Here is a 27,973-nt window from a genome sequence, read left to right on the forward strand (position 1 = left end):
TCAATGCTCTTACTGGTGGTTAAAAAAGGCATGTTTTGGACTGTTTACAAGTTTACCGATGCAGTCTGAACTATCAAATGAAAAAAATGTTATAGATCATTTTCCCCAACAGCCCAATAGAGCAAAGTATGAAATGAAGTTTGTGGATTCACAAGATTAAACAAACATGGGCTGTAGGAGATTACTTGATGCATCACGCCATTACTCTTGAGCTCTCTTCTGAAGATAATCTACGATTTCTTTGTCACGATTCATACAAACAACAGCTGCTAATAAAACAGGTTTCTACTTCTGCTCAGTGTTCTTTTTTGTCTTGTACCAGAGAATCAACTGATCTGAACCATAGAATTGCCTCAATTGCTTCCTTCCAAGGTTTACATCTGCAATGGAAAAAAGCTACACGTCAGCTTCGTAATGTCAAAATGGAACAAGAACTCCATTGAGCCTCTACTGCCAACCATAGAACCAGCGCTCGCTTCAGACAATTCCTGTGACACCCAAATCTTCCCAACAGCTTCAGTTTTGATGATAGGCGTTTTTGAATTTGTAGACATGGCAAAAGACGAGTACGATTTGCAACTAACAATCATCTCAGCTTCTGCAACAACAGAATGATCATTTTTCAGTCCAATTGCCTCATCTTCCATCCAGCAATCATGCTAGAAATTCTCCCCTTACATTTCCTGTGCTTCAGTTAAAACCTCCTTCATCCTTCATATTCTTCCGAGACCACATGTGGATAACTTGGACTTGGAGTTCTCTGATATGCATGCAGATCATGAATCCATTTAACCTCAAGCGATACTGCTTTTCTAAAGATGCACCACAATTACTCAAAACAGCTTGTAAGTTATAAGACAGCAGATCTATTCCATTCGACAGCAGAGTGTGTCAGCAAAAAGAGAGCACTTCCAACCCAATTTCTCACTTCTGCAATATTTTTTCTCTACTAACTTTTGCAGCCTGCAGTACCAAAATCAGGGAGATTAATGGCACTCTTCTCGCTTCTGCAATTATTTTTTCTCTACTAATTTTTCACCAGTTTTCCGCTTCGAGCACAGAAAGACTTGCTTTTCTCAAACTTTGCAGATAACCCTGATGAATCACAGAAAACTTCAAAAGAATTCACAAGAATACTGGAGTCTTAACTCTTATGGAGAAGTAGATCATTGGCAAAAGTCGAGTATCAAATCTTTAGTTTGAGACTTGACTGGACAAATGAGTTCTCTCATCCAATATAATCTGCCACCTCAATATCCTGTCCAAGACAATCTGTTTCGAGATTCCATCTAACCCAATCTGTAGAGATAGCACTTCTATAATCTTATTGTTTCTCCGGCATGTATTTTGATGGCCAAGTATCTCAAGATAACATAGTTTTTGCCCTTCTCCAAGGATGTGACAGCTACAGGTTACATCTCCAAGTTCTCCCATAATAACAATCTACCTTCCTACATTTTGATGCCATATAGCTGAGACCTTTTATGCAGCACATGCTCCTGATCTCTAATGAGTGCAACCAACTCGTTCAATACCTCATAGATGAGCCCAGCTTGGGGATGAACCCTATCTTCCACAACAAAAATGTGAACCTCCTTCTCAACCTCAATCCAACTTGATCCTGTATCCTTCTTCACCCCCATCTCCTTCATCATCTTCAAAATTCTAGCTCGTTCTTCCCATCTCCCGTCGGATGAATATATATTTGCCAACAGCACATAAGCAGCGGAGCATTCTGGTGCAATGAGAAGCAAGTGCTCTGCTGCATATCTTCCCATTTCCAGATTTCCATGAATGCTAGAAGCACCAAGCAGTGCCTGCCAAAGATGAGCATTAGGATTCAAAGGTAGATCTTCTATGAACCTCTTGGCATCATCCAAAAGTCCGGCTCGACCCAGCATGTCCACGACACAGGCATAATGTTCCATCCTTGGCATGATTCCATGATCCAAGGACATCGACTTTAAGAAGCCCATACCTTTCTCGATAGAACCAACATGACTGCATGCATGAAGCAAGGATAAGAACGTGACATCTGTCGGCTCCATGCCTTCTGCTTTCATATGCTCGTATAGCCGAAGTGCCTCTGAACCATGACCATGACAGGCAAAGGCTGCTATAATTGAATTCCATGACACTGAATTCTTAATCTCCATTTGTTTAAAAATTTTGGAGGAGTCCTGCAATTCGCCACATTTGGCATACATGTTGATCAGCCCATTGGAAACAAAAACATTCGATCCCAAAGACTTCTTAACGGCCAACGAGTGTATTTGCTTGCCTAGAGAGAAGGGTGCAGAGGGACCAAATGCACCCAACACAGCTGAGAACATGTTTGCGTCCATCTCCATCCCGGACCCAACTATCTCAGCAAAAAGCTTAAATGCTTTTTCCTCCAATCCATTCTGTGACAAACCAACTAAAATCAACGTGAGGCAGACATCATCAGGATGTTTACAAGCCTGAAAGAGCTGAAGTGCAACTTCCATCATGCCACATTTTGCGTACAAATCCATTAGAGCGCTCTCAACACACAGGTCCGTGAGAAACCCAGACTTCACTATGAGCCCATGAATCTGTTGTCCTTCATGAAGGGCAACCAACCCAGAGCATGCAAGTAGTGAACTTGAGTATGTCAAAGAATTAGCTTGTTCAACACGACGCATATGTTGAAACAGCGCCAGGCTCTCCTTGCACATTAGGCTTTGAGCGAGTCCAGAAATCATAGCGGTCCATGTTATGACATTTCTCTCCAGCATTCCGTCAAACACCTTTTGTGCTGAATTCGAGCACCTATGTTTGAAGTACGCACTTATGAGAGCATTCCCTACTGAAGTCGCCTGCTCGTAACCACTACGAATCGTCAAAGCATGCACCATTGTGATCCCAAGAAGGAGTTCCATTTCCACATATATCGACAAAACAGTCGTGAAGGTCGCATGGTCGCAACTCCCGATCGCAGAGCGCCGCATATCCCTGAAGTACCGGAACCCTCGTTCCCAATCATTCCTAATCAAACAGCCTGAGATGACCGAATTCCAAGAAATCGAGTCTCTGTACCGCATTTGATCAAACACCTTCGTTGCATCAAGCAGCAGGCCGCATTTGGAGTACATGGAGATCAGCGCATTCCACACAACCATGACGTAGCGATGATTGCTACAGCCGTCGAAGCTAAAATGGTCGGCATTTTTGATGATAGCAGCGTGAAGCGATGAGCCGAGACGACATTTGGCATCCCGACCACAGAGGGAGAGGAGAGAACTCAGCTGTGCATAGTTGAGAGGCAGATTCCCATGTCTCATCTCCTTGTAGCGTCTCGAATCAACTGCAAGCCGAAACAAATGGTCGAAATCACAATCTTTTCACTAAATTTCCCTCCCTAATTCATATTCCTAACTTTAAAAATTCTAAAAAATAATTAAAATTTATAAAAAAAATAATTTTAATTATGAATGAAAACAAAACCTCAAAAAAGAAAAAAAAACATCAACTAAATTTTTATCCAAAATAAATTAGTCAATAATATAAAATAAATAGCTAATCCAACATAGTCATCTATGACTTCAATATTTTCAAAAGTCAAAATGTGGTTTCTTAGCTTAGTCATCAAAGTGTCACCCAGTGATTCTACTTCAAGAAGTCCATTTGGTATCATCATATTCAAAGTTTCAACACTGATAGAACGAAATAAATAAGAAGAAGTAACAATAGAGAGGATGACACGAAGCAGCATATATAGTAAGCAAATGAAGATGTGAGGAGATGAGACGAAGACGAAGAGAGAACATTGTAGGAAACAATGATGCAACTTCACTCTTTATCCAAAGCAACGGGATAACCATCACATGAGTCACCGTTGAGAGTGAGATCTTTGGTGCAGTCCCATCATGTTTATATTCGTGCTAGTCTTCTTCTTCTTCTTCTTCTTGAGGAAGTCGGAGTACCAAAGTGCAGAGAGCTTAGGTTGTCTTCTGCGGTTTTCATCTTTGAAATCCACATGGTATAGTCCGAATGGTGACTGAAACCCAGATAAGAACTCGAAGACATCTAGAAATGACCACACGTAGTATCCTTTCACATTGGCTCCCTTCCTACAGGAGGATGAGAGAGATCTATGAAGGTATGTCTCGCTTGCTTACTCTTACGCATAGGAAGTGGATGATTGGGAACAATACCTAATACCATCGAGCGTGCTGCCAATGTAACCACTCAAGTAGTTCGCCCTATTGACGTCGGAGATTGTGCCATTTAATCCAAGTCCATAACCTGCATGCATCAACGTTCAAACATTTCACACCGTGTGATAATGCAGTTCGAGTGTTGAAGCGAAGCAGCAGTGACCATTTTCTTCGATATAAACCGGAGGATTTCCATAAGCGTCTCTGATGTACTCCAACAGATGTTGCAGGCCAGCAGGATCGAAGGGTATGTCAGTAGGGACTAACTAGCTCAGATACCACGCAAACACACACATACATTCGTCAACTCAAGCTTGATCACGGTAAAAGAAGAGGTTTCGGTTTACCTGACTGCCTGGTGTATCGTTCTTTGAAACTGCATGCATGAAGGTGGCAACGATCCATTAGGAGAGCGATCGACGAACTGCCTTAGAACTAAAGGAAGAAGAGGACTAACAAGCGAATTTGGCAAAGAGATCTGCGTTGAAATCACGAGGTGCAGTCTCGGAGGCATTGGAGTTGTCCTTGACCCAGATCGACGAATAATGATTCAGGCCGATGAAGTCGAATGAACCCTTTAGTTGCTCCGATTGCTCCTCCGTGAAGGAAGGGAGCCTCGAGCGGACAATCTTCTTCATGACCTTTGGGTAGTCTCCAAAAACCAGGGGATTTATGATCCTAATATTGAACAAAAATCAGCTAGCATATGATTCCTGTGAACATGTAGTTTGATTGCGAGCTGCACTTACCAGCCTACGAAGAAGTCCAATAATCTTTGGGTTGCTTGCAAGTCTAATGTTGAGTTCGTCGATGGATAACACCACATGGAGTACACATTCAAGCCTATCCTCCCATTTTGTTTGGCCTACGCAAGAAGCTAGCATAAGTCTCCATACTGATCTATAATATTTGACAAGCATTTCAGTGAGTGGATTGCTAAGTCGAAGGATGAAACCCCCATAGATTACGTTGTGTAATATGGAAGGAAGATGAAAAGAAAAGGTGAACTAACTCACTTGATACTTTGTTCTGTACAATGAGACAACAGATGCATGCGCCAATAAGAAGTTGTGAGCTGCAGTATATGGCTCGGTGGTGGAGTCACCGACGGTGCAATTGAATAAGCCGAAAGGATTAGAACATCGGCTAGGTGGAAATATTGCACCGTCGAATGACCCTATCGCTATTACGTTAGGTTCGACGATGGTGGTCCACTGAGACACCCTATCGCCGAATTCTCCGAAGCAGACATCTGCAAATGCTGTGAAGTCCTCCCTGAGTTGCATATCCAAAGACTAATTAGTCTCAGATTAATTGAATCAGGCAAGAAAGTTTTTATAAAATTAATTTAAATAGTTAGGATCATATACAACAAAAGAAAATTTAGATTAAGCTCCATAAAGGAATGGTTGGGCATTTCTTTCTTGTTTAACAAATTATATTTTATTCTTTAGGCTAATATAAATATGTGTTCTTGGATGAGTCGAGACACTAAATATTAAAGTACTCCTCGTCATTTTTATTATTTTTCTTCATTATTTTTCTTTAAGTTTTATAAAAGAAGACCAATAGGAATATGTCGATTAAAAAGGAAGGAGGGACCAGTAAATTAAGAAGGAAAAAAAAAAAAAGAAGATGATAGGCATAAGAGTTTCTAATCAAATTCTTTCTATTTTCAATGGTGAAAATTATTAATTTTAGGCTTTTAAAATTAGTACTCTATCTATCTCATAAAGATTATGAAATTTGATAAAAAATAGTTTTTATTGAATATGATTTGAACGATCCTAATATTATTGAAGATCAAAAAGATCAAATAAATAAGAACATACGAAAAAAAAAGAGCTCTCTATATGATACAAATAAGTTCTTATTTTTCTAAATTATGCTGGCATCAACATCAACAAAAGCATAAAAAATATTAAAAAATGTGTTTGGAGATAAACTTCAAAACTTCAAATTCTTTGATATGAAGTAAAAAACTCTTATGATAAAAGATTCTGAATTCATCACCCATTTTTTCTCAAAAGTCTTTTCTATTACAAACCAACTTAGGTCTTAGTGAAAACCTAAAAAATCAAATAATAGTAAACAAAAATAATACTAAATTTATCTTCAAAATTTAATATGATTTCTAAAGAAGCTAAAGATACAAGTATATTATTTATTGATGAATTAATCAGCTCGCTTTTATTTTATGAACAAAAAAAAAATAGATCTTCTAATAAAACTTCAGAATATTCAAATGAAGATAGATCAAAAGAAGAATTAAAAGAAAATTTTGGAAACCAAATCTCAAGGAAGAGGTCAAAATGGTAGAGGTCGTAGATAATCTAGCACTGACTCGGCTGATCAAATGAAAGTTATAGGAGGTAACAAAAAAAATCCTTTAATATTTTTATTATAAAAAAATTAGACATATTGAAAAAGATTATTGATATAAAAATAAAATCCAAATATTTCTTTCTACTCTTACCATAAAAATATGATCATTTTGAAAAAGATTGTTGGGACAAAAATATTTTTAATTATTATATAAAATAATAGTAAAAAAGATTAAAAAAAACATATTTTTTTATGATATCTAATGAAGAATATTATAGAACTATTTGATTTTTAAATAATGGATGCAAAAATCATATGAACAAAAGTTTATTTCAAAGGTTTGATGGCTCGATCGGATCTACATTATAGATGGAAAGTAATAGCAAAGCTCAGGTGGAAGGGAAAGGGAAATGAACAGTTATTTTGAATGCCAAATCTGATAAAAAATTATTAATGATGTAATATTTATTCTTAGTTTAAAATAAAATCTCATTGGTGTAGAGCAATTATTGAGAAAACGGTATTGTGTTATTTGTTATGATGAAAAATATTTGATTTATGATAAACTTTAGGAATACTCCAATGAATATAAATGATAAACTTATATTAAATGATGGAGTTACCATAATAGATGGGAAATAGTATAGAAGTTAATTGGAGGGTTATTTTATCCCACACATTCAATATTATGTTTATATTTAGTGATTGATTCATGCACAGTCCTAATAAGCATCACATAATTAGGATTAGATGTGACAAAAGATATGAATTTTGAATAACATAAATAAATGAGTAATTGATTTTTTAGTGCATAGATGAGGATGATGAGGTTTGTTGGGCTATGATTTATACCTTTCTTATTTAAAAAATTATATTTTATCTTTTTGGCTAATGTAAATATGTGCACTTTGCAAGTACTTCTTGCTACTTTTAGTATATATATATATATATATATATCCTTAAAGTTCTATAGAAAATCAATACGTTTGGGATCGATGTGAACAAAAGATAAAAGGATTGTGGCTTACACAATTTTATGGCTCAGCCATCCTTCATACTCGTCTTCAAGTACTTGTGGAAGATCATAATGATAGATTGTCACATGTGGCGTTATTCCTGTGTCATAAAAGAACAAAACAAGAAGATAAGCAAAAATTTGACATTATCAATGTTTCATTGAGAACAAACTACAAGTATACTTCATTCAGGAGATGTGATCACCATATCTCAGTAGCTCATCGATGAGATTGTTGTAGTAAGCCAAGCCTTTCGGATTAATAGCTCCTCTTCCATCTAAGGAACAACAGATGACACATAGGAATCTAAATCTCGCATTCGGTTTTGGAATCTAAAGAAGTTAGATGTGTCATACTCGGTAGAAGCCTCGACCAAGAGATGGAGAATCTGTAGGAGTCGAGTCCTGTATCAACCATTAGCTTCACGTCTTCCTGCATGGCTAATTTCACAGTTTAGACTACTTTTCGATGGTAATACTATCGCCATTTATCATCGGTTTGCTAGACGGTATAAGAGTTTGGAAATCCTCGATCATTGTACGGTCATATATGAGATTGTAGGTTGGTTAAATAGCTTTGGTGTTGGAAATCCTTGATCGAGAGTAGGTCAGATATTTTTTTCCCATGTGTTTTCTACATATCGACAGTGTTTACTGATGAACCCATTATGTTCTAAAAGCCTGTAGCAGTTTATACTTGTAATGGGACTTCCAATAATTGAAGAGGGCATTAAGTGTGTGTGTGTGTGTATATATATATATATATATATATATATATATATGATGAATAATGAACGAAGGAATAGTGAGGTAGAGAGGAGGGATACGGACAAACCTTATATTTGTGGTATTGATCGGAAGTCACATCTCCTGTGCTATATTGTCCAGCATTCCCCCTGTCAGTCAGAGGTAGAATCTACAGGTCACATCAACAATGAGATTGACAGGACGAATAACTTGTTCTCTCAACCTGCACGAGTATACGTATCCCATATACTTGGAGTTCTACCATCCTCAGCAGCAGCACCCTCCACCTGCACATAGATATATCATCGTCTAAGAGCACAAGGAAACTTGCACCAGCTGCGAGGATCCCATGAATTCTCTCTTTTGTCTCAGGTAAGTCGAGCTAGTGAACATTGTCGCTTGTAATCAAGCAGCAAACATGGCATCGACGAGAGTGAGTGAGTGAGCGAGTGACCTGGTAAGCCGAAGTTCCTGCTCCAAAGATGAAGCCCGGAGGGAAGTCATCCCTGCTGAGGTTGGATTCCGCGGTTGGCAGCAGCAGCACGAGGGTCGCCAACAAGGCCAAGCTCTCCTTCCTCATCTCTCTCTTCTTCGTCTGGCTTCAGCAGGCTTCCTATGGATAAGATTTTGTATCCCAAGAGCCAGGAATGTGAGGAGGAAATAGAACCAACCACATTGTGTTTACTCGATTTGTTTGTTTCACGAACCACCACGACAGGATAAGGAAGCCTGGAATTAAGTGGGCCTGAATCCGATTTTGGGCCATAAAAATACTGGGCCGAAGGTGTCCACAAAGATCACATGCCTTCTTTAACACCAACCAAATTCTCCATTGCTAAAAATTAATGCATTATAGCTTGATCTTTCACTAATCGAAGTCTCATTTTTAACTTCTTTTGCTCAATTATTTAAATTATACTCAATTAAAGAATCAACTTGAAAACGTGTTAAATTTAACAAAAGAAACACCCTAAAATATGTGAAAGAGTTACAACCATTAAACTTATTAATATTTGCAAATGAAAGACATCCAAATGCAAGGCACATTCAACTCTACACCATAAGGACAACATAAGCTCGTTAGTAGCATTCAGGGTTTAAGGTCAATGACATGAAAATAAATTTCCATAACGAGGTTTAAAAGTTCGACATAACAAGAATTTTCGGTTTTCAGGAAAAATAACAAGATTTCTGAATCTTCTCAAAACAGCAAATCCACAGAAATGAACAGCATGCAGAAATGATGTCTTAAAATATCTAAACTCCTATGTCCTAACCTAAGCACACCGAAGATGAATAGGCATTCTTATCGAGCATGTCACGGAATAGATGAGAAAAGAAAGTGTCAATCATAGTAGTGAGGTGTGGACTGCACGCATAGTTCTTCATCGTCGTCGTCATCCTCATCATCAACTGCACCCACCCAATTACTCGGATGATGCTGTGAATAGGGATTCCCATGCATGTCTGCCCTATCTGCAAAAGAAGACATGAAAAAGAGACGAGTCATTCAGATTTAAGAGCCTCGAGTTTCTAAAAATTATTATGCTGATATCAAACCCTGAGTTTTGTCCCTGTCATCTGTTTCCATAGGCTGCTGTCTGCAGCAATATAGTAAGGGCAACATTTAGGCTTCTGGCATATATTAATTTATAACAAACACATCATGCCTGAAATACATTTGATGAAGAAAGTATGTTCGAGTCTATGTTTTCTGAATATCCCAACTTGAATTCCTAAAACAGTACTTACTATTGCAATTCACAAATTGAGTTCTAAAATATATGTATTTGAGTTACAAGACAGTATGCAAATCTACATATGATCATAGCATCAAACAAAACCACCTTAATTTGGATATTTGATCAACCCACTTAGTTCTATTATATAAATCATGGTTCTTATTTAAAGTGACAATATAGACTTCACGGTCAAGGATATCTGAGATATTTGTCTATATCAGTTTTTACAGTGCTTCTACGTTGGGATTAGTTACCAGCTTTAGTTTGATACAAGGGCAGCATTAAGAGTCAGGATATCAGTTTATTCTTCTATGAAGCAATTAGATGTCTCTATCAATCTTTATCACATAACAAAAATCAACAAATCTTTGATGTTATTCTGATTCTGTTCTGTTACTTATGAAACACTGAGCTACCTTGTGAATGTTTAGGAAGGTCACTAAGACAGGTATAAGGTTTGTTTATTAGAATTTTAAAGCAATCATAGAACTGTATATGTATGTTCAGTGCAGCTAGAGTGGCATGAACTGTGTGCAGAACCGTACAACTACATCAAAGAAGGGCATGCACTAGCATTTTGCATGCTGTCTGATACTTGCATACAGTCTTCATCTAGATTATTTATCAAATCTCATACCAATTTGAGTTAGAATCGAAGCATACAAAAGTCAAGAAAAAAAATAATTGGAGTGAAAAGATAGATTATATCCGAGGATCATAAATGAGCATGATACCCTTTAGAACCAAATGAAGAACAACATTTTACAAAAAAAATATTAAAATATCACATATGCTCAAAATACAAAACTTTGTTGAGAGCTTTAATTAATTAGTTGTTCAGATGAAAAATGAAAAGTTTTATCATGTTGGTGCTCATATAAGACTCTTGTGACATTGATATCATTGTAAAAGATCACAAGAACAATGATTTCTTGCTCTAAGACCAGACTGTTAAGGTATGCTTCCAGCATGTACTACCTCAAGTTGAGGAGAGATAGAACACATCCCAAGAAAAAAAAAGAGGGAACAAGAAGACAACTACCCTATGTTAAATTGTTATTAAAGCACAACTAGATAATAATTCCAAGACTGCTCTCGGCCTTACAATAACTCCTATAATTAGGCTACCAATACACAAACATAAATCTTAAATTATGAATTATATCTAGTAGTCTATTGAAACATTTTTTGGTTTTTTGAATAATATTTATTTATTATAATTAGATCTGATATGATAGTATGTGCTGCAGCTTTCCTTCTCTGATCACAAGTTGATCCCTCCTCTTGGCTCTAATTAGCTCTTGGACCAATAAGCAAAACTTGCAAATTCCCTCGATGGAGGAAGCTACGAACGACGACGTCATGGGTGGACTGTGAAGAAAGCTTCAGATGTTTCTGTCAGTGGAGAAAGAAGTTGCGATCCTATCCCTCGATGGTGGAAGGAATTATACACAAAAGCAATGGCAACAGAGGGAACTGCGCATGAAAGCTACACCAACGAGACTTTTGGACCATTTGTCGGTGGCAGAGGAAGCATTGGCCTTAAGCAACGGCGGCGGAGATAGTGATTGTGCACGAAAACAACGATGAGACCAAAGGTGAGTCAGGGTAGCAAAGTATTTAGGGTTATGGATCGGGGGTCACACATTGGAAGGGGGGAGTTTACTATTATGCTTAGTCGGTTCGAATGCTTGCCTTCAAACAAGCACTTGCCCGAACCCAGGCCAGGCGCTCACCCAAGGAGCATGATGCCTAGGTTCGAGCGAGTACCAAGGCAACACTTCACTGAAGCATGTCCCTCGGCAACTATACAAGGTGCTTGAGCCTCGCCTCGCTCGAGCGCCTACGTGAGCACCTGGGTGCCTTTTAAAAACACTGGACGAGGTCTACTAATTATAGATTATGCAACAATGATACCTTTGACCAAAAAAAATTTTTAAAAAGAGAAAAATCGTTCAACTAATATTATCAATTTACGATAGACACTAACTGGTTTTTACTTGCCTGACCAAGGACCGCATTTAACCATATGGTATGGACGGTCCGTATTATTAAACCACATGGTCTGGTAACGATTTGTATTATTATCTTTTGGCTAATATAAGACAATGAGACAAGTCAATACACCACCTAGTATACTAGTATTATTATTGTATAGCAGATTCTGAAAACTAGTATTGGATCAAGACTATAATTCATGAGTTAAGGTGACTCATAATCTAGAACAAGACAGGATCTCAAGCCTCACTATACTTTTCCAGAGTTCTATCGATCTGGGGTTGGTACAGCAATGGCCAAGGCAGAGTTGTGAAGGCAGCACGAGAAGATTCCTATCGAGAGGCAACTCTATTATGTAACAACTCACAAAGAATCAGGATATGATCTTGATCCATGACTTGAATTGGCTGATTCTTCAGACATAACTGATATTGAACTTGGCTATGCAAAATGAAGACAAGAGAATGCTATTGTAGTAAAGAAGAAAGGACTCTATTATCCTAAATTCTATTATAGTAAACAATTGTTTTTAAACTATTATTGGAACTATAGTGAGAATCAAAGCTTACAAAATATTAAAAATAAACCAATTATATATTTCGGTGTGTTTCTAGAGTTTTTTTCCTAATCAACTTGCTTCTTGTGACCTGTCTTATCACAATGTTCATTGTGTGAATACAGGTTGTAGACATAGCAAAATCACATTGCAAGTTAATTATGGCATATAGGTTAATTACATTTAACTCTCACTGCTACATAATGTGACTAAGCTTTGTAGAAAAGTATTTTATCAAGACTGAGGCTTAAAACTAAATAGATTAATTCAAATAATCATGGATGAAAAGGGCATAAATATCAGGATACGTATCCAGTGTATCTTCCTGGGCAGCAGGTACTCTTGGAACATTTATCACGTTAGGCGTCTGTTGATCATTTGGTATGCTAGAGCTTGGATTTCCTTCATCTTGAACCTGTTTACCTCTAATAGTATCAGAGCTCTTGGCAGCACTACCTGTTGCAGGATTAACATGAGTAACTAAATTGACAATTTGACATTATTAGATAAAACAAAAGATTGAGCATAAATAGATACCTGAGAGCTCTGACCAGATTTTGGTGTGATTAGAAGGATTGTCAGAAACTGGTGAGGCATTAGCAGCCCTAGAACGTTCTAATTGTGGCACTGGAGGAACTGATGGTTGCTCTGTACTGCTTCCAGAATTCAGTTGTGATACTAACATAGTTGCAAGAACTAAGGTGGCATCAAAGTCTGAATCTGATGCATCATCAAATCCAAATGTTGGTGCCATTAAGATAGGTCTGTCCATCCAGAGGATAAGTTACTAGAGAAATAACATGGCAGAAGACAAGATTGAAGTAATGAAATACAAACTCACTCTCCAGCTTTTTCGAAAAAAATATGAATGTTCACTTCACACCCCTCACAGAAGGCTAGAAAAGCCTAATTTGGAGAAAATAGGGATAAGTAATTAGATTATTTATGAAATGCAAATTCAGAAGAATACAGAAGAGAAAGGGTGATGTGCAAATCAAAAGCCTTATATATTACAACACATCTTATTGGAGTGTGGGGTGAACTATACTGATTCGATCAAGATAGAGGCTCATTTTCCTGCATGAAACATATCGGTATGAAGTCAATATGTTTCATATCAGAAAAAGCACAGCATGAAACTGGAAACTTCTCAATTCAATATATTTTTATGGAGTCTGCAAACACATCAGTATGAAATGAACCTAAATTCTTTATGGCTTATGCTTTTGCTCTCTTTCTTTCAATTCAGTATCTTTGTGTGTCCAGATATTGAATAGCCAATGCCATTCTTGCAGTGCGATAGAAACCTGCTCTCTCGAAGTCTAACTACTCCCATTCCAAAAGATTTTGATTTCCCAGAAACTAACATCATACGGAAAGGCAAACATTCATATAGAACAAGAAAAGGAATTATTACTTTCAATTCCTTCACACCAAATGTGACATCCACCGGATCCCCAGTGTGCGTATACTGAAAAAATTCCTCTGCCGGGTCAATCCAAAGCTGTGTGTGCAGTGTCGCATCACTATTATCTACACCACAAAGCATGAGAGAACAACTCAACCAACCCAGAGGCAATTATCCAAACAATGGAAGCCCCAAGACCAAACCTTTAGTAGGATCTATGTAGCTCCGAAGCTCCACGGCCTTCCGCCCGATCTCATCCCTAGAATCTGATGGCGCTGCTGACGTCTCAGTGGCGATAATGGTGATCTCCTGCAGCGATGACTGGAAATTAGCGAGCAACCGTGCCAGGTCACGCGGCCGAACAACGAGGCTGCTCGGAAATCGCCGTCTATCAAGCGACAGCTGCTGCACGTCAGGATCCACGTTGCAGGTGATCCAGTACGTCTTCTTCGCACCTGAAAGCGAGCATCAGAGAACCGATAAAGAAACGATTTTTACAGTAGGGAAAGGGGAAGTGGAAGGTACCGACCGCTGAGGCAATGGAGGGTGCATTGGAGCTTGGCGGCGTCGGGAGACGGGAGGGCAACGGCGATGCGGTCGAGGGCGGCAGCGGGGGTGCGGAAGACGGAGCAGAGGGATTTGAGGAGGACGCTGCATCGGATGGAGGAGGAGGAGGAGGAGGAGGAGAGGATGTAGATGTCGAAGGAGCCAGGGTGGAAGGAGACGGTCTGGTATGCGGAGCGCGAGGAGTTGAGGGTATGGAGCTCGAGCTGCGGAGAAAGGAGGAGGGTGAGGAAACGGAGTTAAGGGCGTAGTGGGGAGAGGGTGGGAGACCTTGGAAGGAGAAGCGACGAGGACGAGCTCGGTGCCGACGCGTGCGAGGCAGGTAACGGAGCGGGTGAAGGTCTTGAGGGCATTTCCGCTGAGCGACAGCTCCATTCCCCGTGCTTGTTCTGTGAAGCGGAGGGCGAGCAACGCCCTCGGGGCTTTCGAGGGGGGGTTGGTAGAGGGTTGGGGCGGGGAATGTCGCGAGAACATTAGGGTGAAGATTGTAAAGAGGATTAAGATTAATCTTACGTGGATTAAAATTGAAAGAATCAATATATATCTATATATTGTGTTTCACTTATAATATAATGATTTTATTTTTTTAATGTTAAAGTAGTCTTCAACATATGTTAATCCTAATTAATTTAACTCATTTGTAAGTTATTATAATTACCGAATATTCCTGTTCTAAAAAAATCTTGATATAAATTTTAATCCTATACTTGTACCCCTACCTCTTTTCATCTCTGCAATATTATTCTCAGGATCAATATCTACAAGAATATTTATATCAATTTTATTTTAAGCGTTCAAATATATCAAAATTTATATCCAATTCTACGAATCCCGTTTATACAAGTAGAGAAATGTAAGGTGCCAATCTTATCCACCAAAGTGCGTTCCTGCAGGCAACCAATTTATGTATCAATTAAAATTAATCTTCCTCAATTGCAGGTTTGACAGAGTGCATCCTAAATCCTCGGTTCAGACATCCTTAGAAACCTCGGCTGAGTTACAAAAAAAAACACAGTATGGTCCACATGTCATGTTTCACATCAACTACTACATATTGCAGCTCCATCGGAAACCCTAATTTGATACCTATCATATCATTGTTCTATGAATTCAAGTCAAAGCAGGAACAGAAAATTAAAAAAAAAAAAATCATGAGCAAGAATGAGACTTGTTGGTTATTGTTCCGTGTAAATTTATTTCTTCAACAGACAAACCATTAGAAATCTTTTTTTGTTTTGTTTGTGTTGTCATTGATGTTGTTTTTGGTACTCAAATACCCTCAACTAAGCACAAACAGTAGTATGACAAGAATGAGGCGATGCACTTTTAAAGCTCAAGGGCGTCCGTTTGCAGGTAGTTGAGCACATCATTCTATTCCGGCAAAGAAAGGCAAGACAGCAATGAGCGCATCACCGTAGCCAACTGCTTCTGCAAGTCCAAAAAAGAAAAGATTGTGAATCGAAAGGGAACTGAATACGTCTATCAAATTTGAGGACTAATCAATAAGAACCTTGATTAGAAAAGTCTAAATATCTATAAATACTTCAGAACAATTGAGAACAGTCCAAGTGTTTTTAAAGGATGAAATGCTAAATATAATATGTGCAAGGAAACATAGTTTTATATTTTCATTATGTAATGCCAGTAATAAAGATCGAAATGCATGGCAAACATACAGGCACATTGGGAAGGCATACTAATGTATAATGTTTGATCGTCAGTAAGGTGATTAGGACCTTTCCAAAGCATTAAAACAACCATCCATTTCTACTAGAGTTAAAGTGGACTTTTGAGAGACAAGTCAAAAGTATGACAAAAATGCTTGTCAAGTGAGACTGTGTGTAACGTTGATGAGGTGGAGCTGGAGCTAGGGGTAAACTGGCACTAAATTGCCTGCCCACAAACATGATTAATACCAGACTCACTGCAATTGAACATGAAGCAGGTGAATGGGTTAGATATCAGTTGGTCAAGGTATGGATGAGTTTAGTGGTTGACTATGGAGAACAGTAGTGAGGTGTAGGTGATGCAAACTGGCATTGAGTATTTAAGCTAGACATGCAATGGGACTATGGTCATCTTCTTGTTCTTTCTCACAGAGTCAACTACTATCTACAGAGTAATAAAATGTGACTCGAATGACAGATTGGGGAATCACATACTTCGCCAACTTGATTAGTTGAACTAATAATGGAAACCTGGAGCAATAAATTCCGACTATGATTGGCTTTTTCGGTACATGAATTATTTAGTTTGATGTCACCCAGAAAGTCCTCCACAAGTATACAATATAAAAGAAACTCAAATCTTGACTGAAATGGAAATTCTAGTATACCTCCATCCTTGCATAGGATCTTTAGGACTTCTCCAGCTACATTGGACTGAAAAATGATCATAATAAGAGCATGAATTGAAGTAAGAAAATGTGCGGATTTAATATTAGTTTGAAGAGAATGTGTCAATAATGTGTCAGTATGATGTGTCACAGGGTTTGTGGTGGATAGCACAAACGAAAAGTACACAAAATGGGGTACTGGCAAATCCTTTGGCACCACATGGATATCCGAGACACCATCTCAAGAGCATGGATACCATGCTTTACCATCCCTGCATGGCTGAAATTATCCAAACCCTAGGAAACTCAACTGCAATAAAATGTGACTGTGAAAGGTATACAAAACTTACCCTAATAGGCAGCTCATTTCCAAACTGATCCAAGAAGCCAATGGCCTGCCCTTCTTTGATCATGTCACCCTGTAAGAGGAAATGTCCTCATGCAAAGGTTTTAAGAAGTTTTGTGTGGCAAAATGCTAGTTCCTATAAGAACAAAAACAAGTCAAATATGCAAAATTACCACTTCACAGCATGGAGGTTGCTTCTTTCCCTTGAGTGTTGTTCCAATTCGAAACGTTCCCACCTGGACAATTAAACCATCAGCATTATACAAAAGCACTGACTTGAACACTTCAGGTAACAGTATACACAAAGTCTCTCAGGCAATTCACACCGAAGGAGATGATATTAGAACATATGCATTTGAACTGGAGGCTCCCAGAGCTGCAAGTTTTAACGCCTTTGAAGAATAGATGTCTGAAAATGGACTTGTTTCTGGTAGAACAGGTTCCTTTGGAACGTCTTGTTGGGCAGGGGCAATAGTTGACACACACATTGGCTCACTTGGAATTGGTGGTGCTGTAGTAGGTGAGACAATCGTAGATATAGTAGAAGTTAAAGCTTCTGATATTCCAATGTCTCTTTTCAGATGCATTTCAAAGTTGCCAACCTAAGACATCCATGAATTTGACAGTAAAATGTTCTGTATAGAAAACTATGAGAAACAGAATAATATCATGAAAGATTGCCATATATTTCTAATTAATTTTATCTTAACCTGAAGCATTATAATTAAAAAACCTTGATTCTTAAAGTGAGCAATAACAAAAAAAAAGAACTAGCATATGACCTGTGAAGAATACCAAAGTCTCTAACAGAAAGCTTTGGACCATGGGTTTACTCTGTTCTCATAAGGGATAAGACTGCATAAGTTGAACCATGGTTCGAAATCTTGGATATCAAACCCATACTGATTCCTGGTTGGGCTGGTGCAGACACAGTTCATATTGGCATCTCAATACATGGTATGTCGGTATGTAGAGGGAGAAGGAGAAGAGGGGGAGGTGGTAGAAGAGGAGGAGAAGAGGAAGAAGAGACAAAGAAGGAAAAGGAGTTGTTGCTAGGGAAAAATCCACAGCAGAGAGACATCATGAACAAAACATGGAATCTTGCTCCAAACTTCAAGAAAAAGAAAGATGTTCCTTTTGTAAGAAAGAAAACCACATAAAGAGAAAATGGAAAATGGGTAGGTGTCACCAGAGAAGATTAAAGAAAGATTGATCTAGTGAGCTCAACTAATGATGCTGAACAGGATGTCCTTGCGGTCACTACAAGTACATTTCTAAAATGGATGGATTATACGCTCTGCTTCTTCAACCATATTTGCTTTAAGAGAGTGGTTTATACTTTATACCTTTCAATTTATTTGTGAAGTTGGTGGGCAACCCAATCAGTGAGATTTTCCCATAGGAAAACTTAAGCTCAAAATGTTGGAGAAGTGGACTTTAAATGAGTGAGTTATGTTCCTACAATGTGTTATAATGCAAACTTCTAGTGACCCAAAACCCCTCCTCATCAGGGTTTAATAACAAAGAAGGCTCCAATCTTTACTGGAGGACCATTGACTTTGACTGAGCAATGTATGTTCCCAAATTATGTTATAATGCAAATTTCTAGCATATCAAACCCTCTTCATCAGCCCAAAAGACTCCACAGGAGTCGAGGCTTAATTGCCTAAACAAGTTGGTTCTAATGGGCTTCACAACACTTAGTAGATCTGTCAGTGGGTATTGACATCCAGACTAATAAGATGAACAAATTATTAATACGGACAAGATCCAAGCCAAGACCCAGATCCCAACTAGTCCACAACATAAGAGTGTTCTAGTTCTAGTAGGATTAATAATAACCTCATATATTTTGTCTATCTTTTCAGAAGTAATTGTGGAAAGCCGACTTTGAAGTCAAATTACTGTCCAGAATCCCAAAAATGGGTGTAGAATATGTTATGCCAGTTAATTTCCTAGTTAGACTTGTATTATGAGAACTCTAGACTCTTTGTTCGACAGGAATTTTGTGAGATGGGATAAACTTTCCTATAATCATGTAAGCTCTAGTTTCTCCCAATATTACTTAAAAATAAAAGATACCAAAAGGGAGTGGCCACTTAATACAAAGGTCTTGTGCGCCTCCAGAGCCATTATAACTTATTTTAAATTCTACTCTCTGTAGTTTCTTTCTGTCACTCTTTAGTTTTTCTCTATCTTCATGTTCACGATACTCTCTTGGAGGTGTCCTTTCCTTTTTCTAGAATCAAAGCACTCCATATGAGCTGTTAGATCTTAGCAATTTGGTATCCCCAGTTTCTTATCAATTTGGCATTAGACCTAAGTTCCTGATATTAGAACTAAAATTTCTATCAATTTCCTATCAAGCCAGATGTCTTAACAATTTGAAGTTCCTATCAATATGGTACCAGAGCTAGATGTTGGTGCCAGAGTAAGCATTTCCATCAATTAATATTAGAGATAGACATCCTATTTAAGTATCCAGAAATTTAATTCTGCCATGTACTTTGGACTGCAAAATCTATAGGAGTTTTGAGAGTAGCATGTCATAACATATGAAAGTGAAAGTTGTACAAACATACATAGGATGATTGTGACTACAATTGCAAGTGAAACTACAATTGCTAGATTGCTACTATTGTTGAAGAAAGAAGATGGTCCCATGATAGTCAAGCGCTTATACTGAGTTAAATTTGCCATGACAAAAGCAGCATGTCGCCAAATATTTTTGTTTGTGTTTCTCTCTTGATCCAAAACTAAGAATTTTGATTTGGTTGCTAGAGTGCAGTAGCATAAAGATTTGAAGAAGAATACTCTAGAGACACAACATGAAGAACCAACAAGATAAATTTAATCCCAAAGTGGAGAATGTTGTAGTTGCTCTAAATTTTATCATATTATAATTAGGACATATGGTAAATCCTATTAAATTTAGTCTAGACTCTAGACTACTTTGACTGGAGCAATTAGATAAGTTGGAATGATATCATTGCCTATGAAGGAGTAAAGCTTCAATTTGCTTGAATTTAGAGTACATGGGGTCCAATTTTTTTTCTAGTAGCACTGAAGTATGATTCTTGCATGAGGTTTATAAATGCACTAGTGATTTAAGGCAAGAATCCAAATCTCAAGTTGTATTGGGCAATATGCTTGATTCAGCACAAACTGATGAATTCCCAATTCCGATACTGTAGTGTAGCAATGGAAGGTGGTCTTGGAAGAAGTATCAAGGGTTTTTGGTAGGGTTTTGCATGTTCTAACACATTTCGGAACTTCCAGAATTGTTTCAGCAAATATATGTGATATTTTAAAAGCATCCCTGGGCCTTGTAATTAAATCTTGGACCATATTGGGCATATCACCTGATATGTGCCAAGTGGTCGCTGAGAAGGAACCACCATGTTGGCATTTCAATCCTTCGTTTAAGGTTAAAAAATGATGAATGATAAGTGCTGAGACAGCCCAACCTCTTCAATTTCTTTTGCCTGTTGGCAAACAAATTCCTGTCTTTTATCTATAATGGTTTGAATTTGAACATGGCTATCTATAAATAACAGTGCTGTCTATAATTAGTTTAAACATTCCACATGAGGTCTCACTGATAGTAAGGTTCATCAGGGGTCTTCTCTGGGTTTCTGCTACTACAGGCACTGTGAGTTGGACATAGCTTATTTGCGGCCATTTAGGGGAAGTAAATAGTGAGAAGCTTCTCAAATATTGGATATCTTTCATATTCTTATTTGTGGCCATTTAGGGGAAGTACATAGTGCGAGGCTTCTAATATATTGGATATCTTTCGTATTCTCATGGTGGTATTAAGCTATACGGCCAATCCACGAAAAGTTTTGCATGCTCTTGTTAGTTTCTCCTTATATTAATTTGCTTTGTTTTTGTTCTTCACACAGGTGTTGTGATACGATAAGCCAATTCAATTCCACTATAGTTTCACAGCAAAGAAATCAAATGCCAATGTCTATTTCACTTTAAGAAATGAAAATGGAATTAAGAGATGCATTTTGAAAGTAGACACATAAGATACACCCTTGGCAATCAATATCAACATTAAAATCACTGAAGGAAATGAACCATAGAATCATTAAAGTCCAGACTGCAATAGAAGCACTTAAGTTAAAATAAGCAACTTCAACAATCTGGCACATAAAATTCAAACCACAAGAACACAAAAAACCTTCCACAACTATAAAATAGAATACAAATGATCTGATTACATCATGAAGCTCAAAGGCAGCTAAAAAGGTGAAAAATGTTAAAAGGAATACCTACAAGAAGCATTGATCATTCAATGCAATAAAGTTTGTTGTAAAATGTGTTAAGTTATAAATAATAAGAACAGCTTCATTTAAGAACCATATTCTCAAAATACTTTGTGCAAATCTCAGTTGCTTAGAAACAAATGATGTTACCTTCATAGAAAGCTCCGCAATGCTAGTTTCATCACAGACTGTTAGGACCAATTCCTGTTTTGAAAATCAAGAAAAATATTTTAGTTCTTCAACTCGATAAATCACTCGAACATGACCAAATTTATTTAGTCCATAGAGCATAACTGACCCAATTGTTATGAGTCTTATAGCACTGTATTCATGAGAACAGAGAGAAATAAGGTATGAATAAAAAGTGTTTTGGTTGAACTGTTAAAATTTTAGAATCACAAGATATTTTGCCAACATTTGCAATACCGATCCAATACTAATACCAGCCATGGTCCTATGGACACTCATTTCAGGTTGATAGAGATGTTACACCAACTATCATATCAAACAAAGTTAACAAACAAAACTTACATTTTATCGCCAAAGTTAACTCTCTTTAATGTTTTTATAACTTGTTATCACTCATACAAGGAAATAACATTAATAGAATAAAAATTAGCATGCAAGTTCAATCATGAGGCATAGTTAAATCATTATAAGTTCAATTATAGAATATTACTGAAGCAACTACACTCATGGCTAAGCCTGAACCTGCATGAGCCAAACAGTACATAGAGGTCCAAACCTGGACCAAAACGTGGACCTCTTAATTTCTGGTGATCCTCAGGCAGTACAACACTTACCACCCAGTAAGCCTTCTAAACCATGCTTACTGACCAGTTTCAGCCCATCACCAGGCCTAGACCAGGTTTTCGTTAATCACTTAACCACAGCCCTCCCCTCCCCCTCCCACCCAGCAACATTAAAATAATAGGTGCAACCATTATCCAAAAATCAGGTAAGAACAAGAAACAAATTGATAGATTTTTTCAATTAAATATATGATTAAAACATAGTAAATTGGATGTCCGAAAAATACAAAAAGAGTAAATGTTCTCCCAATATTGTTCTTTTAATAATTTAAATAAGCAAATACAATCAGTGATTCATTAGTGATAAATATTTACATTTAAAGTCCAAACAAGCTTGCAAGCAATCCTGCATGAACAAATAAAAAAGATTCATATGACAAAATGGAAATAATTTCTTCAGGAAATACCTCAAACCCATTAGGAAAAGTGGATTTCCAAACAGCTTTCTTCTCTAAAGGGCCTTGCGAACTATTTTCTGAAGCAGCTACTGCATTTAGATGTGGTAAATCTCAGATTAAGACACAAATTAAACTAACTATAGCTACAACAACAAAAGCTATGATGTCCTAACTATTTGTAACTCTTTTTTACTTGTTGTGCTCTGTACAAACCAATATATCTTGATTTACAAGGCAAAATCTCTAGTTAAATCAAGAGAGCTCAAATATCTTTTTGTTATTTTTAGCAAAATCTTTATAGATCTCTCTTCACCATTCCTCACACATTTAATATTAATTGACTAACATTATCCATTAACAACATTTGTCATCCTTTGAAGTTTGAACATATACATTATCTTAGATGATTCTTCCTCATTTAGTCATCTATGAGACATCCATGAATAAAGACCTTTTTTTCCTTCCTACTAATTCAGCACCTAACCATCCAACATTGATATCCAACAAAGCTTGGTTGGCCTAAAAATTATCTTACAAGATTTTCCTTTTAATCTATAAGCATCCAATGATCACAGAAAATCTCTGATGCTCCTCTCCAATTTAATCACTAAATTTTTTCAATGGCTTTTCCTCTATGAACAATATTTTTATCAATCTCTCCATTAACTCTATCGAAACTCCCTTCACTCAGAAGAATATTGTTAATCAATAACATAGTCTCTTAAATATGTAAAATAATAGAGACATAACATTAATAGTTGATGTAACCTTATAGAAAACTTGCTAAACATACACCGAGACTATATTATCATACATAGATTTTTTTACATCAATATAATTAGTAGGTACATATTTATTTTTCAAACTAACTATAATATATATCAAGTAATCGTAGACATTTTCTAAGTCAATAAAAAACAATGTGTATCTTTCTTCTTTTCTGTAACTTTTTATTAATTTTATTAATAAATAAATAGTTCCTATGGTTGATTTTTCGAGCATAAAACCTTTTTTTGTGGCCAGTCATTTTTCTTACCTTAAATCATCCTTCCAAAGTTTCAAAATGACTCATTATCTTAATTCCTTTATAATTAAGTAAATTTAAATATATCTCTTATTCTTATAAATTGATACTCAAAAGTCTTCTTCCATCATCAGATATCATTTTAATTTTAAAATTTTATTGAATAAACTAGCTAACTAAATTACTCCTAAATCTCCTAAATTCTACCGTACCTCAATCGTGATACCATTAGGTCCACACTTTTACATAATTTCATCCTTTCTAAAGCTTCTTTTACCTCATTTGTCCTAATTTTATGAACAATATATGACTTTTGAACTTATTAGTGTTTATCTTTGAAGTTATTTATAGAATGTTCATTAAATTCTATAAAAAGATAATTTATCCTTCTTTCCTGAATCTCAATATTATTAATTCGTATCCTTTGAACTTTGTCCTCTATACACCTAGTATTAGCTAAATTGCTGCTCAATCTTTCTCTAACTTTAGCAATAAAAAAAATATTTTCCCCAATCTTAGTATTTAGCTCCCTGTCGAACCTATGATAAGACTTGTATTTGGTAATACAACTACTTTTACCTTTTCTTAGCTGTTGTATTTTAAAAAATCTCCTTTTTTAAATTTTTATTAATCTTTATAGAATTTTGTAGTGATTCCCATTTGAGCTTCTCCACACCACCACAGCCTTTCTCTTTAAGCTACATCTCTACGTTTAGATACTCCATGAATCTCCTTTCCCATGCTTCTAATATTAGTGGCCATGGCAGTGTGGTTTAGCTAACATTAGCTAAGCTCTAGTTAGAGTTAAGAACCATACCTACTCATTATGAGATAGTACAAGCTAGCACACACACACTCATTATGTGTGTGTGTGTGTGTGTGTGTGAAATAAGGTATGCAGTTTATAGATTATATTTCTCTCATCAATTCTTAAGTCTTAACATGACATTATCTTCTCTAAATTCCTTGCTAACTTCCATGTACAGCTAACTTCAATCAAAAGCGAAAACACATGGATCCTAAAACCAAAATTGCAATCTCGGGTACCAGACCAATAATGGTCCGAGCCAGAACCAGTGTAGGTCCAAACCATACCAAGGTATCATGAGTCATTATGCCAATACATACCGTAGAATTGTTTGGGGAGGCGGAAGACAAGAAGGAGAAGGAAGGAGGAGGAGAGATCTTGACATACCATGGATGGCAGGAGCGGTAGTGGGTAGGCAATTGATGGCAGGGCTTGCGATTCAAGCAGTTGTGAGCCCTAAGACTGCATTAAACAAAAGAATATATATATATATATATATATATATATATATATATATATATAGCCAAAACCGGATGCCCAAAATGGGAGCATTCACATCCTGGTCGGCGGTCGGACTGGTAAATACCAGTTGCACACTGAACTGACCAATTTTGCATTCCATGCCTAGAACTACACTTGAAAGAAAGGCCTTATTTTAATTTTACGACATGCATTGTTGCGCTAAGCACCAACATAATATGATGACGCTAAGGCAAGCGCCTGAAGTATCCAAATTTAGTATCTAAACTTTGAGTTACATTAATGTATTCATGTCTTCATGTAATCACATGGTCATCAATTTCTAGAATATCTCAAATTCTTACTCTTGTAGTGTAAATGGGTATCAAGGTTTTAATATGTAGATAATCAAAAGTGAAAAAGGACAAACCCGTATTCTTTCTAACTAGAATTCATGTCAAACAGAGACAAGCATGTGTGGCTTATCCAATTTTTAACATGAACAATGAATAGTGGTACTTTTGTCTATATTTCTAATCAATATAACTTTAGTAAATTTCTCATGTAATTTTTTTGAAGTACATAAATCAATTGTAATATGATTATAGAATATCTTCTGATGGTTCCTATCAATCTCTGCTGAATATTAAATGCATCAATTAACTAGGACAATCTCATTTCTGACTGTATGATGCATGGATAAATACATTCTTCATGGTTGAGCACACATTATTCTTTTGGTAAAGGGAGGAAGTCAAGAGAGCATAGTTGTTAAAAAGCGATATCCAAATACCATGCAAGAAGTATCTTAATAACAGAAATAAAAAATACAATTTTAGGAAGCAAAGAAGTATCAACTTACCATTAGATGTCAAATCTGCAGTTCTTTCTGAGGCCTTCAGTCTTTTTAGCAAAGACCCCTTTTGTGCCTGACTGACCCAAGCTTTGGGAAAGATAATTCTTTTCCATGCACTATTGGAATGGCAAATCCAATTAGGCTTATCAATAGAAGAATGTGAATTCCAAAGTATCCGAACGGAACCTGAGAAAATGTAATATAGAAAAGATGAGAAATGATTTGCATGTCAAATAAGTTGGAACATTATGACAAACAAAGTTGTTCTTGCAACAGTAAAATTACAGAAATAAATCCATGAGTTAGTCAGCATGCAATTGGGATTCTTGCACTAATCCAGGAAGTGGATCCCTTTTTGATACGTGTATGAAAACAAGATGTTAAATACTCAAATGTCATCTTAAATTATGGAACCTATAAGTGCCATAAGCATATCTTGGAAAAATAATGTCTTAGCAATCAGTCAGTCTAAACAAAAGTTCTAGAAAATCAGCAGATTTAGCAAGTAATCAAAATAAATTTAACTACTTATATGATCTGCTCTGCTGTGAAAAATTCTTGAAGTTCAATGTCAAAAAGCATTTGAACAGTGTTTTTTAGTTCTTCAAGATATACCTATTACTCCTATTACTTGGCCCAGAAGATGGGTGAGTACATGGCAAATTGAGTTTCAACAATAACTAGTCAACTTGGACCAGAAAGAACATACTCAAATGTGCATGTGAACTTAGATTTTAAAGAAAAGATTGCAATTCAACAATCTTGGATTTGCAGGAGACATCTAGTTCAACTAGCATTATGGATATATTCAACCATGATGAATGCAAATTTTCTCATAAGCCAAAAAATTTATAGAATCATAGTTAACCTGCAACACTCAGTATAGGATGAGGTCATAAATCAGCTTATTTCGCACTACCATATATCTCCATGCAACTCTATGAATGATGACCACGCAAAGCTACATCAGCTTCTAGTGGTGAAAGCGCACTTCACTAACAAACACAAAATGATACCAGAGTTCAGAGTGACTGGCAGGCCCTCGTTCCAGAAACTTATAGGATCCAACAAACTAATCCACCTATCTCCGTTCCTATAGCATAATTTCTTACAAGAACTAACGAAACATGAACTGACGCTCTAGAACGAGAACTATCATAGCAGTCTCAGCCATTATGTGGACAAAATGCCAAAGATTGTTCAAGAACCAACACCGAGGTTCACAGAACAAGCTCGTAAAGCAATCCTAACTTTCTGACATGCAAATTTCTTGGATCTTAACTATATCTTGGTTCCCGGGAACAATTACTCCAGCACACAAGCACCGTCGTCGTCGGCGCAACAACGAATCAGAAGTTCAAGGAAGCAGAGAAGTAAATTGACGGAGCCTCGCATACCGTGTGAACCGAAGGCAGCGATTTCCATGGAAGTAGGGATTTGTCGGAGACTGGAAAGGCGGTTCGCACGACAGAGAGATCGGAATAGTGATGAGAGTTACATATATGTCGGCGTATGGTTTCGTGGAGATCTCCGCCATCGTTCGCCCTGCCGAGTATACCCTGACTTCCACCCAACGAGTCGGAGATTGCGAGCGAGGTACGGACGCGTGCATGGTAATTTTATGCGGGAAGTTCTTTGCCGCTCGCGAGTCTCATCCGGTTCAATTCGGTCTGGGTCAGCTGAACCAAGAACTCCGAGTCAATTCGGTTCTCGTTCAGCTTTATTGTATTATTAATGGATTATTTAAATTTCCTCGAACTCACAAAACAAATTTTATTTTGTGTTTCATTATTTATCAATTCTATTTTAATTCTTAAATCGGTTTGTACTTTATCATTTGGAAATCTCATATATTTAAAGTGGGATCCATATGTTACATTAAATTTTTTATACTTAATATTTAATTTAATTTTTTTTATATTAGAACTTTTATATTTATAAAAATAAAATATTTAATCTCGAGATTCACTCGTTATATTAGAATTTTTATATTTATAAAAATAAAATATTTAATATTTTTTCTTCTCATGTTATAAATTTTGTTGATAGAAATACAATGATAAATCGAAATAAGATAAAGTTTCAGTAGTAATTCAGCAGTAAATTAGTGTTTTCATTGAGGATA

General features: G+C 36.8%; 3 protein-coding genes and 1 pseudogene across 5 annotated transcripts; all 4 read right to left on the reverse strand.

Annotated features, from left to right (window-relative positions):
• Positions 1-66: 66 nt before the first annotated feature.
• Positions 67-3,472, reverse strand: LOC135593210 (pentatricopeptide repeat-containing protein At3g05340-like). The gene has a single exon (XM_065083078.1). It carries the CDS (start codon positions 3,303-3,305, stop codon positions 1,452-1,454), a length of 1,854 nt encoding a protein of 617 aa, XP_064939150.1. The 5' UTR covers positions 3,306-3,472; the 3' UTR covers positions 67-1,451.
• A 130-nt stretch (positions 3,473-3,602) lies between these two features.
• Positions 3,603-8,944, reverse strand: LOC103998078 (beta-glucosidase 22-like; annotated as a pseudogene).
• A 431-nt stretch (positions 8,945-9,375) lies between these two features.
• Positions 9,376-14,996, reverse strand: LOC103998079 (uncharacterized). Of its 2 annotated transcripts, none has more exons than XM_065083080.1 (9): positions 14,807-14,996; positions 14,502-14,742; positions 14,176-14,419; positions 13,982-14,097; positions 13,406-13,470; positions 13,102-13,328; positions 12,873-13,020; positions 9,829-9,869; positions 9,376-9,744 (listed from the first exon to the last, which is right to left on the reverse strand). In XM_065083080.1, exons 1-9 carry the CDS (start codon positions 14,887-14,889, stop codon positions 9,614-9,616), a joined length of 1,296 nt encoding a protein of 431 aa, XP_064939152.1. In that variant the 5' UTR covers positions 14,890-14,996; the 3' UTR covers positions 9,376-9,613. The 2 variants fall into 2 exon arrangements, with proteins under 2 accessions (XP_064939152.1, XP_009417743.2); XM_009419468.3 differs by having other exon boundaries at positions 14,176-14,427.
• Positions 14,997-15,688: 692 nt separating this feature from the next.
• LOC135593212 (uncharacterized) lies at positions 15,689-27,402 on the reverse strand. 2 transcript variants are annotated; one of them, XM_065083081.1, is made up of 9 exons: positions 27,246-27,402; positions 25,855-26,034; positions 22,711-22,790; positions 21,642-21,695; positions 17,544-17,819; positions 17,391-17,453; positions 17,222-17,290; positions 16,872-16,917; positions 15,689-15,964 (listed from the first exon to the last, which is right to left on the reverse strand). In XM_065083081.1, the coding sequence occupies exons 1-9, from the start codon at positions 27,271-27,273 to the stop codon at positions 15,903-15,905; spliced, it is 858 nt and encodes a 285-aa protein (XP_064939153.1). In that variant the 5' UTR covers positions 27,274-27,402; the 3' UTR covers positions 15,689-15,902. The 2 variants fall into 2 exon arrangements, with proteins under 2 accessions (XP_064939153.1, XP_064939154.1); XM_065083082.1 differs by lacking the exon at positions 17,544-17,819.
• Between the last annotated feature and the right edge of the window lie 571 nt (positions 27,403-27,973).

Source organism: Musa acuminata, chromosome BXJ1-9 (assembly GCF_036884655.1).
Source record: "Musa acuminata AAA Group cultivar baxijiao chromosome BXJ1-9, Cavendish_Baxijiao_AAA, whole genome shotgun sequence".
Classification (NCBI taxonomy): domain Eukaryota; kingdom Viridiplantae; phylum Streptophyta; class Magnoliopsida; order Zingiberales; family Musaceae; genus Musa; species Musa acuminata.